The 13836-nt window shown below is 39.5% G+C and overlaps 1 protein-coding gene across 2 annotated transcripts in view; it reads right to left on the bottom strand.

Annotated features, from left to right (window-relative positions):
* Window positions 1-13836, bottom strand: part of B4GALT6 (beta-1,4-galactosyltransferase 6) — a 60693-nt gene that overhangs the window by 30647 nt on the left and 16210 nt on the right. Inside the window, exons 2-3 of one of the 2 annotated variants that reach the window (XM_061169735.1) lie at window positions 11862-11978; window positions 4741-4854 (exon numbers count right to left, since the gene is read on the bottom strand). In XM_061169735.1, the coding sequence (XP_061025718.1) occupies window positions 4741-4854; window positions 11862-11978 (231 nt within the window). The remainder of the gene's footprint in view (window positions 1-4740; window positions 4855-11861; window positions 11979-13836) is intronic. The other variant, XM_061169736.1, reaches the window with a different exon arrangement.

The following is a 13836-nucleotide window of genomic DNA, read 5'->3' as shown; positions in this document are numbered from 1 at the left end:
TCTCATCAGGATCTTCTTTCCAAACTACCGTCCTCGTCACACCATGTATCTACCTAAAGCAGATGAAGGTTACATTCCCTAAAGCAGTGTTTTCTGGGGCTTCCCTGGTGGCGCAGCGGTTAAGAATCCTCCTGCCAATGCAGGGGACACGGGTTTGAGCCCTGGTCCGGGAAGATCCCACATGCCACGGAGCAACTAAGCCCATGCGCCACAACTACTGAGCCTGCACGCTAGAGCCCGCGAGCCACAACTACTGAGCCCATGTGCCACAACTACTGAAGCTCGCGTGCTTAGAGCCCGTGCTCTACAACAAGAGAAGCCACCGCAATGAGAAGCACGAGCACCGCAACGAAGAGTAGCCCCCGCTCGCCGCAACTAGAGAAAAGCCCGTACGCAGCAACGAAGACCCAACGCAGCCAAAAATAAATTAATTAATTAATTATTTTTAAAAAGCAGTGTTTTCTGTTTTTGTTTTTACCCTTTTTTGTCCCTAGACCCTTGGAAAACCATGTGCCCTTATCTTAGAGAGATACACACCGGGCTGTAAATCAACCCTCTGCACACACTCTCAGGGGCTCCGTTCCCTCTGATGCCCACCTCACAGACGCCGACAGATTCATGGAACCCAGGCAGCCCTCGGGCTGGTGAGTCCTTTACACAGGGCCCTTCACCTCCCTACGCAGCACACATCCCACTACACACCCACCCCAGTCACAGCGGACCACTCCCCATTCTCAGAACACAGGGCCTCCTGTGCTAGGACACTGCCCCCTCAGCTACCTGCTGAACCGTCCTGCAAGACCCACTTCCAATGTCCCCTCTCTCTGAAGTCTCTCTTTCCTTCCAGAAGGAAACTGCTGTCTCCCTTTCGTCACATAACAGCCCTTCCTCCGAATGTGTCACCGGCTCCAGCCGGCAGGCACGTACTCAGCTGTGTTTCTCCCCGCCTGCCCCTGCGAACAACACAGGGGCGGCTGCAGGTGGGTCACGACTGCTCGGTTACTCTACAATGGCTCCCATCACTCTTTTCTACAATGAATGTGGGCATGATGGTTTGTTACATTAAGCATTACCTGAGCTTCTCTGAAGTTTACAAATTCATCTCAAAAAGTCCTTGTAGCTTTTGTTATGCTCCTAAGGCTAGCAACTATAGAAACTATCAGGGTTAAACCGCAAAGGCAACTACTCCAAAAATGCTAAGGACAAAATATATAAAAGTCATTACGAATGCACTCTATTTGAATGCGAATTAAAGATAGGAAATCTACAGGTAAGTCCATCTTCATTTTAATGCAAAGTGCACAACTGACATTTTCCATCTCTAACCTCATCCAGAAAATCAAAACATCCATGCTAAGCACTTATTATTTTTCAGCTCTAGATAAAGTGAACTGTTAGCACGGAGAGTGTCACATAAATATAATAACACTGAAAGTGGATTTGCCCTCCAGAGAATCTATAAATACTAACAGTAACAAAGAAGTATTCACTCATATTGTACAAATAACATTTAAAATAGATTTTATACTGTAATTGATTGAATGTGAAATAATGCTGAAATCCATGAAATCAACTTTATGTGAATTCCAACTGGAGAAGTTCAAACTTCATCTTTATGGTAATCCAGTGCCAGCAAAAATCAAAAAGAAGTTACAGCTAGATAATCAAACAACAATTTTAGGCCTTAACTTCACTTCTGGTGATTATAGGAATTCAGTATCGTACATACTTGAATGGTTTTCATCTAAGTAGATCATCTTCTTACACAGACTCTCCTTGACTATTATTTGGGGAGGTACGGTATTTAATTATTTTGTGTGATATGACAATAAGATTTTTATACTTAGGTATTTTATTATTCTGTTCTCTTTCATCAATCGGAAACAATTCTGTTAATTAAAAACAAATTAAGGATGCGTAGCTAAGTAAAAAATGCCTTAACTCCACACATTTCTCCTAGGTTTCTCACTCCCTTGATCATTGTAAAATCTGGCTCCATCATTCAAAGAAATGAGGAAAAGGAAAGGGAACAGCAAATTAACGTCTACCAAGCTTCAAGCACTGTGCTTCTCTTTATCCTCCCAACACTGTGAAGCTGGCATATAATCCCAGATTTTACAGATCGGCAAACTGAGGCTCTACTCTGCAGTGGTCACAGGACTAGTGAGGGGGCTCTCCAGGATGGCTCGTGCCAGGCCCCTTCCTAAGGAGTTACCTGTATGTGGGCATATTTTCTACTAAACAATCCCATCAGGCTGGCCACAGCTAATTGGACAAGGGATTGGTGCTGGACCCAAAGCCGGCAGAGCCATGAGGAGGCCTTCTGTGAAAAGGTAGCTGGCCAAACGGGTGTGATCCTCTCTTGCAGAAGAATGCAAGACTGATGGAAGCAGAGAGAAGAAGCAGGAGAACCAAGACATTCAGCGAAAGGCAGTGAGGAGCAGCCGTGACACAATCTTTCAAGCATGTGATGGGAGCATTTACGAGTTACGGGGCTGGGGGAGAGGAGGGCAAGCAGGAAGGCCTGGCAGGCACATGCTCTGAAACAGACTTTAATTAGTACCCACAAAGCACTAATTAAGAAAATGGCAACTAAACCAAGAACAGAAAGATTTCCTAAAACTATAAATCCTTGAATATGCAAATTATAAAAATGAAATTACTGTAATCAATAAACAGAACATTACACCCAGTGGTTTCAGTACTACACAGACAAAAACATTCATTTTTAGAAAGCCAAGGCTGCAGTGACAAAGTAACGACAAATACATAGCCACAAAAACCATAGCTTCATTCTCTATTATGGGACAGCAAGGAGATAACAATATTAGAATCAGCTGAGGATTTTTTTTTTTTTTAAATACTCAGGCCCTGCATCCAATTAATAAAATCAGAAACTTAGGGGTTGGGTCCAAGAATTATGAAAGCTACAGTGCAGCCAGGATCAATTCTAGATCAGTGGGTCTGTGGCCCAAGGATCACCAACATCGGCATGACCTGGGAACTTGTAAGAAATGAAAATTCTCAGACCCCACTCCACATCTACTGACTCTGAAACTCTGAAGGTGGGTCCAGCAATGTGTGCTTTATAAGGCTGTCCAGTGATTCCCATGTACCCTAAAGCGTGAGAACCATGGCCTTAGGTGATAATAAAAGGTGAATCGTACTTTTTATTACAGATATATCTATCAACAACATACTGAAAAAATCCTACAAACATGACAGGCAAAGACGAACTTCCTCAGTAAAGAAAAGTTACATAAAGACATAAAAAACACACCTTAGACACTGAGGACATTAAGACACGTGGATAAATAAGCAATTCAAAATAACGTTTATTTGAATTTTAATTACATAAAAATCAAGATACTAACTTATATGTACAAAGTATGCTTAAAATCAGAGGAGGGAGACACAAACAATAAAAAACTGCAAAATAACAGCCGTGTGGCTTCTGAGTGATTATAGAGGTTTTTTTAAACGATAATGTATTATCTTCATAATTTTGAAAAAAATATGTTTAAAATACAGTATCTTGATCCCTTCCTCATATTATACACAAAAATTCAAAACAAAATTGTAAAATTATTGGAAGGAAATAAAAGAGTATTCGTATGGCTTTCGGGTAATAAGGAAAGCTTTCTTAAGACCAAAACAAGCAAAAACCTTAAATAATGTGATTGATACACTTAGAAACATAATTTTAAACGTCTATAAAATAAAAGACTCCATAAACAAAATGAAAAGACTAGCCAATTGCAACACATATAGCAGGCAATAGGTCACTGCTGGAATATATATAAAGAACTCCCACTGATCAATACAAAAATCTAATTAACCAGTAAGGAACCGATAAAACGGTAACTGAGTCACAGGAGAGAAAACTCAAAACTACTCACAAACACAGGAAAAGTCACTCAAACCCACCAGTAATGAAGAAAGTAAGAACTGAAACAAGATACTTTTTTTGATTTGTCATAAGAGCAAAAAGTGTTTTATCTATAAGAATAGCAAAATTTTTAAAGTCCATCAATATCAAAGTGGTGCATTCATGCTTTGCCCCTGGGGATATAAACTGGTACCGCTGCTGTGGAGTGCAATCACGCCAGCCTACCTAGCAATTCCACTTTTAGGCATGAACCCTCAAGCACACATGCACAGGGAAATCTGTATGCTGTTCCTTACAGCACTGCTTTGTGGTAACAAAAGAGTGGAAACAACCTAAATTTCCATCAGCAGAGAAAAAGGTAAATGAAATGTGGTACATTTATTCAATTATTCAAAGATACACTATAGAACAGCTAAGGGAAATAAACTGATCTCTATGTATCAGCATGGACAATTCTCAAAAAATAATTAAGAAAGCAAGTTACAGAATGAAATGTAATTTTAAAATCATTTATATAATTTCTTAAAACCTTTGAAACATTCTAATTTCCTATCTATGTAAAAGATAATGTTAAAATCATTTTAAGGATAATTTTAAGAATACACATCAAACTCACAATAGGGGTGAGGTTACTTCTGGGTAAGGCATAAGCTTTCTCTTTAGCTTTTCTATCCTCCTCCCCCTCCCAAAAAACTGCTTTGCACCCCTCTCAAAAAAAAGTCAAATAACATGCTACGTGATATGAATATGAGCTCCCCCAATAATGGCCTGAGGGTGATGTGCTCAAACCATGCGATTTTATTTTATTATAATACAAGCAAATAGTTAAGTCAAAAGTAGATGAAACTTACGCATGTAAGGCAGCTTTTCTGGGCAGGGGAGGTATGGCGAATATGTGAAGTTTCCCGGAAGATACGTTGTTGCTTGAACAAGATAATCACTTGAATTATTGCCTTCAGGATAATCTTAGAGAGAGAGAGAAAAGTTACAACCAAAAAATTGCCTTTTGCTTTGCTCCTGGTATGAAATGTGTCACCGTCACTGTGTAAAGACTACAATCTGCAATCTGCAGCCGTACTTAAAAGCAATTATCTATAAAGAACTAGAGAAAAGCAAAATACAGCTGTCGTGACTACTCTCCCATTCACCCTTCACCGCTGCCAGACGGGACCTCTCAGCATGATTTCCCCGGGGAAACCTGGGACAAGTTTGGGGAGCAGCAAGGCCTGATCCGTGCGTACACACAGAGCAGGCCCATTTGCGACTGTAAGAGAACAGGTGCTCCCACCCTTCCCCCAGCTGAGCCACTTCGAAAGAGGTAGTGAAAGTACACCAGGGGATCCTCGCCAGTATCAAGCAGCCCAAGGTGTTCTGGACAGCCACACAGCCACAGCACACTGCTTCCACAGCCACAGAGCAGAGGGTGGGAGTAATGTTTTCTCACCACCTCACACTTGAGAAACTGCGATTTACCCACTCAACTGACTTTTGTAATACAGCCCATTTAAAATCCTTAAATTAGTCATTCCCAACCCGTGGGCTGCAGTTTCTGGAGAGCCCTGGAGCTGTTATTACATTAGGTCCATTATCTTTAGAGTCAGCAAATTATGGAACACCGAGGGTACGGTTTACAGCGCCAAAGTCAAGTGCTGAGTTCAAATCCTGCCCCAACACGCACTAGCTTTGTGGTACAAAGCAAGAGAACAAAGTTTCTCATCTGCGCCTACCTCACACTGTCGTTTTCAGATTTCAGAAAGATAAGTGTACAAAGTGCTCAGAACAATCCCTAGCCCATATGCATATTCAGGAACTTCAGCTATGAGTGACTGCTTTAGAAATAAGCCCCTGACTCAACCTGGAACAGTCAGAGCCTTGGGAATTTTAAACTTGGAACCAAGGAGCTCACATTTCAGTCCCTTTCTGGAACAAAGTTCTGAGATGCAAATCTGGGAACCATGACCTGCCAGCTTCCTGCTATGTAAGAGGAAGCTGGTCTGAGAGAATGAGACCAACATGTAGTGAGTAAGAGATGAGAAATGGAAACCGCTGATTAAACTACCGTCTGTCTTCTGGATCACAAACCCTGTACCCACAGAAAATGAAGTTCTAGTAGACACTTGAGGAAAATGTGAAGACTTTTAGTCTTCAGTAATCTGCTCTGATAAGAGAGGTATTCCTATCAGAACTGGCCTGCATGAAGAGTTAGAAAAGGGGAGAACGGGCATATGACTTAGAAGAGAGGCCTGTCAGCCAGAGACCAGCAAGCAAAAGGCTGAAGGTCAAAATCACAGCCTTACTGAACTGTAAAAGCTAAACCCTCTCACCGTAGAATCCTGGAAATTGAATATGAAGCATGTGAGAAGAGTCAAAGAAAACTAAACACCTCCCGTCCATGGCTTGGCCTAACATAAATATTCACTCATCATCAAATACAGTAGATGACAGGAATTCCCTAGCAGTCCAGTGGTTGGGTCTCTACACTTCCACTGCGAAGGGCCTGGGTTCAGTCCCTGGTCGGGGAACTAAGATCCTGCAAGCCATGTGGTGTGACAAACAAATAAATAAATAATAAAGTAAACTGAAGAAATTCTTTAAAAAAAAAAAAATACAGTAGATGGGGATGCAGCCTGGGAGCCAGGACGGCGCTTTGGAGCAAAGAGACAACACCCCACCTTCAGGCCCACCTTCTGGAAGGGGCCTTGCAGAGCAGAACCCCTTATGAATAAGTGGAAACACCTTATGAATTTGGAAAGGCATCAGTAAGGCTTTAAGGTAAGTGTGTTACCAGAAAACCCCAACATGATAAATAGGGACCAATGATGGTACAATGGCTAAGGCCTATTCCACCAGGAAGTGAGAACGCCCCAGTAACAGAATCCTCCCCAATGCCTTTCTCCAGAGGAGCCCTGGAAAGCCTTTGATAAGGTAAATCCTCTAAGACAAAGGAGGGGGAGGGATTCAGTGGACATTAGCTGTTTTGTATGCCAAGACACACAGGGACGGACTAAGACCACGGAAACCCCTCTAGGAGCCCATACTCTGTATCTCACCCATAGATATCTGAAAGATTTAAAGATACTAAACATAAAATAAGTGTAAGGAAGTCCAATAAAGTTCTGGTTCTTTTTTCAAAATCCCTTTAAAAATATATATCTAGATATATGTCAAATTTCAAGTTATAGTAAAAAAAAAAAAAAAGTTCTGCTTTTATGGGGATTCCCACTATGTTAGCCAAGCATCTACTCTACACAATGCATTTGTAGGAGCTGAAAATAGAAGATAGATAAGCTTGTCCCTGGGAGTGCATTGCCTTTATGTGTTCCAAATGCAGTGTGTGTGCTCATTTTCATATAATCCTGAAGAAGATAAACATTAACACTCACGCATTCCTAATTTCTTAATGTCACGTAAATTTAAATAAGCGTATTTTCTTACTGTACATAATTTATTAATTCTTGTCATTAAAGCTTAGGCCCCTTCTCTTAGCCACACACTATGACTCTATAAATCCACACCTAACTCACAGAGATTTTAAGCTCTCCAGACATCTCTGCAACACAAACTGTTAACAGCAGCTCCCTTTGGGGAGTCTCATGGCAACAGCAGGGCTGGAGGACTGTTTCACTTTTTAGTCTCATGCTAAAATGATTGAATTTTTTTTTTTACAAAAGAACCCATGGATCACTTTCATCAGTTTTCAAAGAACTAATGTTAAAAAAACAAAACAAAACAAAACTTAAAGACATGCAGTATCAGTATATTCATGTCCTTTAAATACAAAGTTTTGGAGCTAAACATGTTATTCTTGGCTACATCATTACAAATGATCATAGGAGCTCAACTTATTGCCAGACTAATAAAAACATCTGTATCCCTTGAGTACTGTGTCCCGTGGTAGTTACGTCATCCCAAAGTATTATGTATATAAGGCTATCCACCCCCTTGCCATGAGTCTATAAACCTCTTTTAATTGAAATCAAATTGCCTTTGATTTCTAGCATCTAATAAAGGACCTACAACATAGTAGAAACTTACTGCAAATAAACACTTCACAACTGATAATATAGCCAACAATGATTTAAACTTTTGGAGACTCTGATGTAATAAACCCACAAAATCGTTATTCCTACAAAAGTGGTGAGGCCCATGGAGTATACCCCACTGCTTTCAAAATCAGGAGTTTTAAAAGGTGATGCGTGACAGATGCACTGAAGGCTGATCCACCACAACTGCTGTAAAATGTAGACATTATTTCATCTAGAGAATGGATGAAAACACAGTGAGACCTGGCCCCTGCCTTCTTCCTTCCAGAGCCACACCAAACGAAAAGGAAATACAGAATGAAAACTGCTGGACAAGTCCCCTCTTCAGCTCTCACTGGACCTTAGGAGAAGAGGACCAAAGGAGACCTCTCCAGGGCTTTGGTTTCCCTGCAGAAGGCGGCTTAAAGCAGGTAATAGAAACTCAATGAGTGTTCCAGTCTATTTACTGCTAGCCTGTCGTGTCAGTCTGGCGATGTCTGAGGGCCTCCGACCATGCACCCACCAAATGAGGAAGTGTGCTGGGTTATTTCTAACAAACCTACCAGCTCTAACAGTGCGTGACCCTTGTCATCTGTTTTGATAACTGCTCACTGAATACATTTTGTTTTCTTAATTTGACTGACTCCATGGGCTACAAGGCAAGGCACCATTTGATTATAAAAGAACATGGTTTCTTTACAAAAATTCTACATACATCTCTTTACACTTGGTGCTTCAGAACGTTCAGGCACAGGGTTAAAAACTCCTTTTTGGAATCAAATGTACTTAGAAATATCACAATTTGCCACTAAGTGTTAAATATTATGTTTTTTGCAAACTATTTTCATTGGCATATAACACTGTATTAGTTTAAGGTGTACAACATAATGATTTGATACATGTATATATTGTGAAATGATTACCACAAGGCTAATTAACATCCATCACTTCACATGGTTACAGTTTTTTTTCTTGTGATGAGAATTTTTAAGATCTAATCTAAGTGATAGTTTTCTTTTTATTTTTGGCCGTGCCAAGTGGCATCTGGGATCCTAGTTCCCCGACAAGGGATCGAACCCACGCCCCCTGCACTGGAAGTACAGAGTCTCAACCACTGGACCGCCAGGGAAGTCCAAGTGATAAATTTTAAATGAGTCAATACATGTTCATCAACTCTCCCCTGGAGCTCAATTAGCTCTTTATAAACCTTAGTGTCCATTATCTCCTTTTTGGCAGATTTCATCTGTACAAGTCTGTGCAGAAATAAATCACTGCATTATAAGTAGCTATTTACATTTCCGTCTCTCTCAGAAACCTAGAGATCTCCATGTAAAGGGAGGATTTTTTTTTTTTCTTTTGGTAGGAATCCTTTATTTTTGAATAGTACTATTTGCCTTTTACAATGAATGCTAAATGCCAGATCTTCATTTTATTCTAATAGTTCTAGGAAACAGGGTAGATGAAAAAGCGGGTCATAAAAAGGTTGCTGAATCTTTTAAATATACAATAGCTAGGTGGTGTAAGAACAAGTACTAGACCCAGAGTCTTCTGACCCCTAAACCAGAGATCATCAGAAGTCTGAAAGACAAGCTCGAGTCCTGGCTGACTAGTTCCTAGCTGTGCAGCCGTGGGTCAATCACTTCGTCTGGGCCCTCAGTTTTCCCAGCTGTATAATAACGGGGTTGAAGTAGGTGATCTCTAATGGTCCTTCTAGTTCTAAAGTTCCAAGATTATTTTCCCTAAAAGAGGTAATGTGACAACGTGGAAGAAAGACTATGCTGTTTAAAGGCACAGTTTCAGGAGGATGTTTTTCTTCATCTTGTATCTCTAATATCTAGCTAAGTATACCTACACTAACTACTCAAGATAAATGAACAAGGCAGAACCTCACAGTTGCCTATTCAAACTCCATTTTCCCTTTCTTCCTCGGTAACAGAACCCCAATTTCATTCAGGGCAGCAGGGAGCCCAGCTCAAAGACTATCATTCCCAGGTGCCCTTACAACTAAGTTCTGGATAGTGAGACGTAAGCGGAACTACTACGTGGGACTTCCGGGAAGGGTCCTTACAAAGGGGGCACTCTATTTCTTCTTCTTCTCTCCCTTCCATCGCTCCTTCTAATGACCCAAGGGCAAACATAGAGACTGGAGACCCACAGCCATCTTAGCCTGTGAAGCTACATGACAGAGCAGAAGTGGGAAAGCGTGTGAAGACTTTCTCCACAACAGAAACAGTCCTCCATCCAGACTTCTTTTGTACAAGAAGCCTCATGGGTTTAAACCACTGCAGGCAGGTTTCTCTTACAACCAAACCTAATTCCTAACTGATACAATAACTGACGGTCTCCTGAGAAGAGTTGCACCATCAGTAAAGGAACCATGTGAAAAACTTCCAAAGGTTCATAAAAAGCAAACTTTCATCAAAGGATGCACTGGTTGTTCGGTCTTCACTGAAACTATGACTCGGTGAGGGGAAGAGAGGATTTCCTTTTTTTCAGCTATGGGATGCTGCAGTGGGGTTGAGGGCAGGGCTGTCTTGCCCAAGTAACCAGTTCTCTTAATCAAAAACGCAACATTCACACATATAAACTTATTCATACTCCAGGAAAAGAACCTGATTAGGCACAGATTTTATTAGCACTCACTTATACAAATACAGTAACTTAAAGATGCTTAATACTTCAGCTGAATGAACTTTTAATGAATACCTTCACATCAACTTATTCAACCAGGACAAGTCCTAGCGAAGCTTTTAAAATGTTTAAACTTCTCCTAAAATTGACCTACTGTTCAGAAGACCAATTAATGCAGAAGACCAGTTCATGAGACTTTTACCATACTATTAAAATATCAGCTCAGATGAGACAGTCTTTCTAAAGGAAATTTCTTTAAAGTTAAAAGGAAGAAGAAAATTAAGAGTGTTTGATTGGCGGCATCATAACACAAATTAGGCAAATGCCTAGGACAGATTTTGCAGAAGCATGTGTGACATTAAATTAAGAATCAATATGTCACAGTCTTGAATTTTTAGAAGGGTCTAAAAGTATTACCCATCTTAACACCCATTTTAAGAAAATATACCTATGGTTGGGAGACAGGGACTTCCTATTAGGGTGTGGGGATATGTGTGTGTGATTTACAGTGGCACAGTGAATGAAGAACTGTTGACATAAGTCTTTCATTTTAACTGTTTAAAATGAGAATACAGTGGATGCAACAACTGATAATCAGCTACTGAACCCTTTAAAATAACACCCAATTCTACTTCAGGAAGACAATGTGGAAACACTGCCAGAGAGGAGCACTAAGCATCCTCCCACAGCAGTTGAATCTATTTACATCATTAAATCATTAGTTTGGCCTATTACATAGGTTTTAACCTCATGTGATTCTGATGGAGATTCTTCTTCCAGATTATATTTTAAAAAGACAAGAGCAGCTATTGATTTCCAATTTTATATGATTTCTCCCGTTAGCCCCTAAAAAGGCCATACAATTATTAAGACTCTTCTATAACTAAAAACAAGTATTTTCTAGACATAGCTGGAAAACCATCTTAGGAATTAGAATGGGCATAAAGAAGATGGCAGTATGGCTAAGATGAATAAATTACTCTCTTTGTGGTTAATTTCTTTTCAACACAGTAGGCAAATTGAAAAAGTACAAGCTGTGTTTAATATTTTGTTTAAGTTATGTTTTCAAGAATTAACTTAAGTATCTTTATACAAAACCCTCATCACCTTGGTGATCATACCCTTATATATCCTAGAATACATGACAGTCCCAACTCAAGCAGTGAAAGACCCTCCCAGTGCACTTAGTAGGAGACCTTCATCTTTAACAGGAAGTTACTTGGAGGCAGAACCAGAGCTGAAGAGATTTGGTTTACTGATTTATGACTCTAACGGTAAGAAGTGGAAGCAAAGCAAAATTAAACAGGAAGCAGTCTTACCTGTACCATTGAGTGTAGTGTTTTTATTTGTGTACAGCCTGATCATATGTCCTATTGTTTTTACATTCTCTCTCAACATTATTCCTCGAGCTTGTACCATAAAGAGATATGTGTTGGCTATAAAAGAAAAAAAAAAGAGAGAATATCATGACTCAATAAACTTTTTTAAAATTTTAAAAAATAATATTCAGAATTGAGGAACTGCCCAATAGACCCAAACTGACTCAATTAGTACGTCCAAAGGGAAAACAGAAATATAAAATGACTATTTCCCATTATCAAAAACTTACAAAAACCAACTCTTTTAAAAACACAATAAAATGAAAAAATTAAAGTAGTAACATCCATCCATCAAACAGAATGAGACTAAATGAACAAACTGAAATATCGTAATTCCTTTATCCATAGATGATTTTCTACTATAAAATATACTTAGAAATTTCGAAGAGGCATTTTTTATAAGTATTCAACCACATAACTCCTAAAATTCACTTTCTCTAATTCTATATTAATTCCCTCAAACCAAAGACTCCACAAAGGTAAGGATTCCTTCTTGAATCATAAATATATCATAAATCACCATATCTAGTATGGGTATGGATCTTGCAAATTCTCAAGGCGTTGGTGGGGCATAGTGTAGAATGATCTAGAATCAATATCACTTTTGGTAATTTCTCTTAAATAGCTGAACTTTTACACTCCCTTTCAATCACAAATCTACCTACCAGGACTGTAAAAGCAGATAAAATCAAAATCAATGTGGCATTTTCAAGCTGTTAATTTAATTCTCCAGAGTAAGTGCTTCAAAAATAATTTCTAATCTCCTCCTTTGGGAGAAACTGGTAATTTGACAAAGATTACAAAAATCCCTGACTTTTGAGATGGCAAGCCTCCTCAGACAGGCACAGAAGTCAAGTCAAAAGACCTTTTCTTTTTTGGTCCTGATTCTGCTACCATGGGCAGCTCACTGGATCTCAGTTTCCTCACCTAAAACTGGCAGTACCGCACTAGATTTCTCTAAAGCCCCTTCTACCCTAACTTCTCCAAGCATGAAGCTAAAAATCATAAACTCCATTCAGACAAGAGAAGGAAGCTCATATTCATGGCAAAACCAAGAAACTGCAAGGCTCAGTTAATGGCTCTTTCAATTTTAAGATAAGCTGTCTCCCAACACAGTAATGACACTCTCGAAAAATGAATGCCGAATGAAAAAATCAAAAATGCCGACTCATTTTCTGGGCGCAGTTCTGCTTCTTCGACATGGTACAGAGAGATGAGCAAAACGTTTGCTACCTCCTTTCCCATTTTTTGAAATTTGAACTTGCTCAAAGTACCAATGAACAGAAAATAGGTAACGAGAGCAGAGAAGCAGAGTGAATTAACAGTCTCTCACCTTCAAGCCATAAAAGAGAGAGAAACAGAAATCCAGGTTTCACATAAGCTTTACCTCAATCATTTTTAGAAGACTGTCCACATCCTCTCTAGAAAGCAGTCCTATAATTAGATTTAACTCGTTTCGGCTTGAATTTATTATACCAGGGTTACAAGCCCCACAAGTTTTTATTATATTTTTGCTTTCTAATGGACTTTAAAAGACAAACGAGACAATGTGAAGAATGAAAACAAAGAGAACAGCCAACCAAAAATGTGGGAAAATGTTCAAGAAAAGCCAAAGTAACATTAGCAACTCTACCTAAACCAAGATCTCAAGTTCAAGTGAAATGATGCAGGAAAAAAAAAATGAAATAGATTATGAATGCCAATTGATTTACAATCTCTCGGATCATTTAATCCTAAAGTTATACACAAAATCTGTTATCAGTGGTGTAAATATCCTAAATATTTGTTATGCACCAAACTGAAAAAAAAAAAAAAAGACCTGTCATGGAGAAGCAGGACCGAGCCAAGGGTTATTAAGCCAAGACCAGTACTGATTCCCAGACTTGGAAGAAACAGTACTGGCCTAAGCAAGGAT

This window comes from Eubalaena glacialis, chromosome 15, assembly GCF_028564815.1.
Source record: "Eubalaena glacialis isolate mEubGla1 chromosome 15, mEubGla1.1.hap2.+ XY, whole genome shotgun sequence".
NCBI classification, from domain to species: domain Eukaryota; kingdom Metazoa; phylum Chordata; class Mammalia; order Artiodactyla; family Balaenidae; genus Eubalaena; species Eubalaena glacialis.
This window is presented reverse-complemented; position numbering and strand designations above follow the sequence as displayed.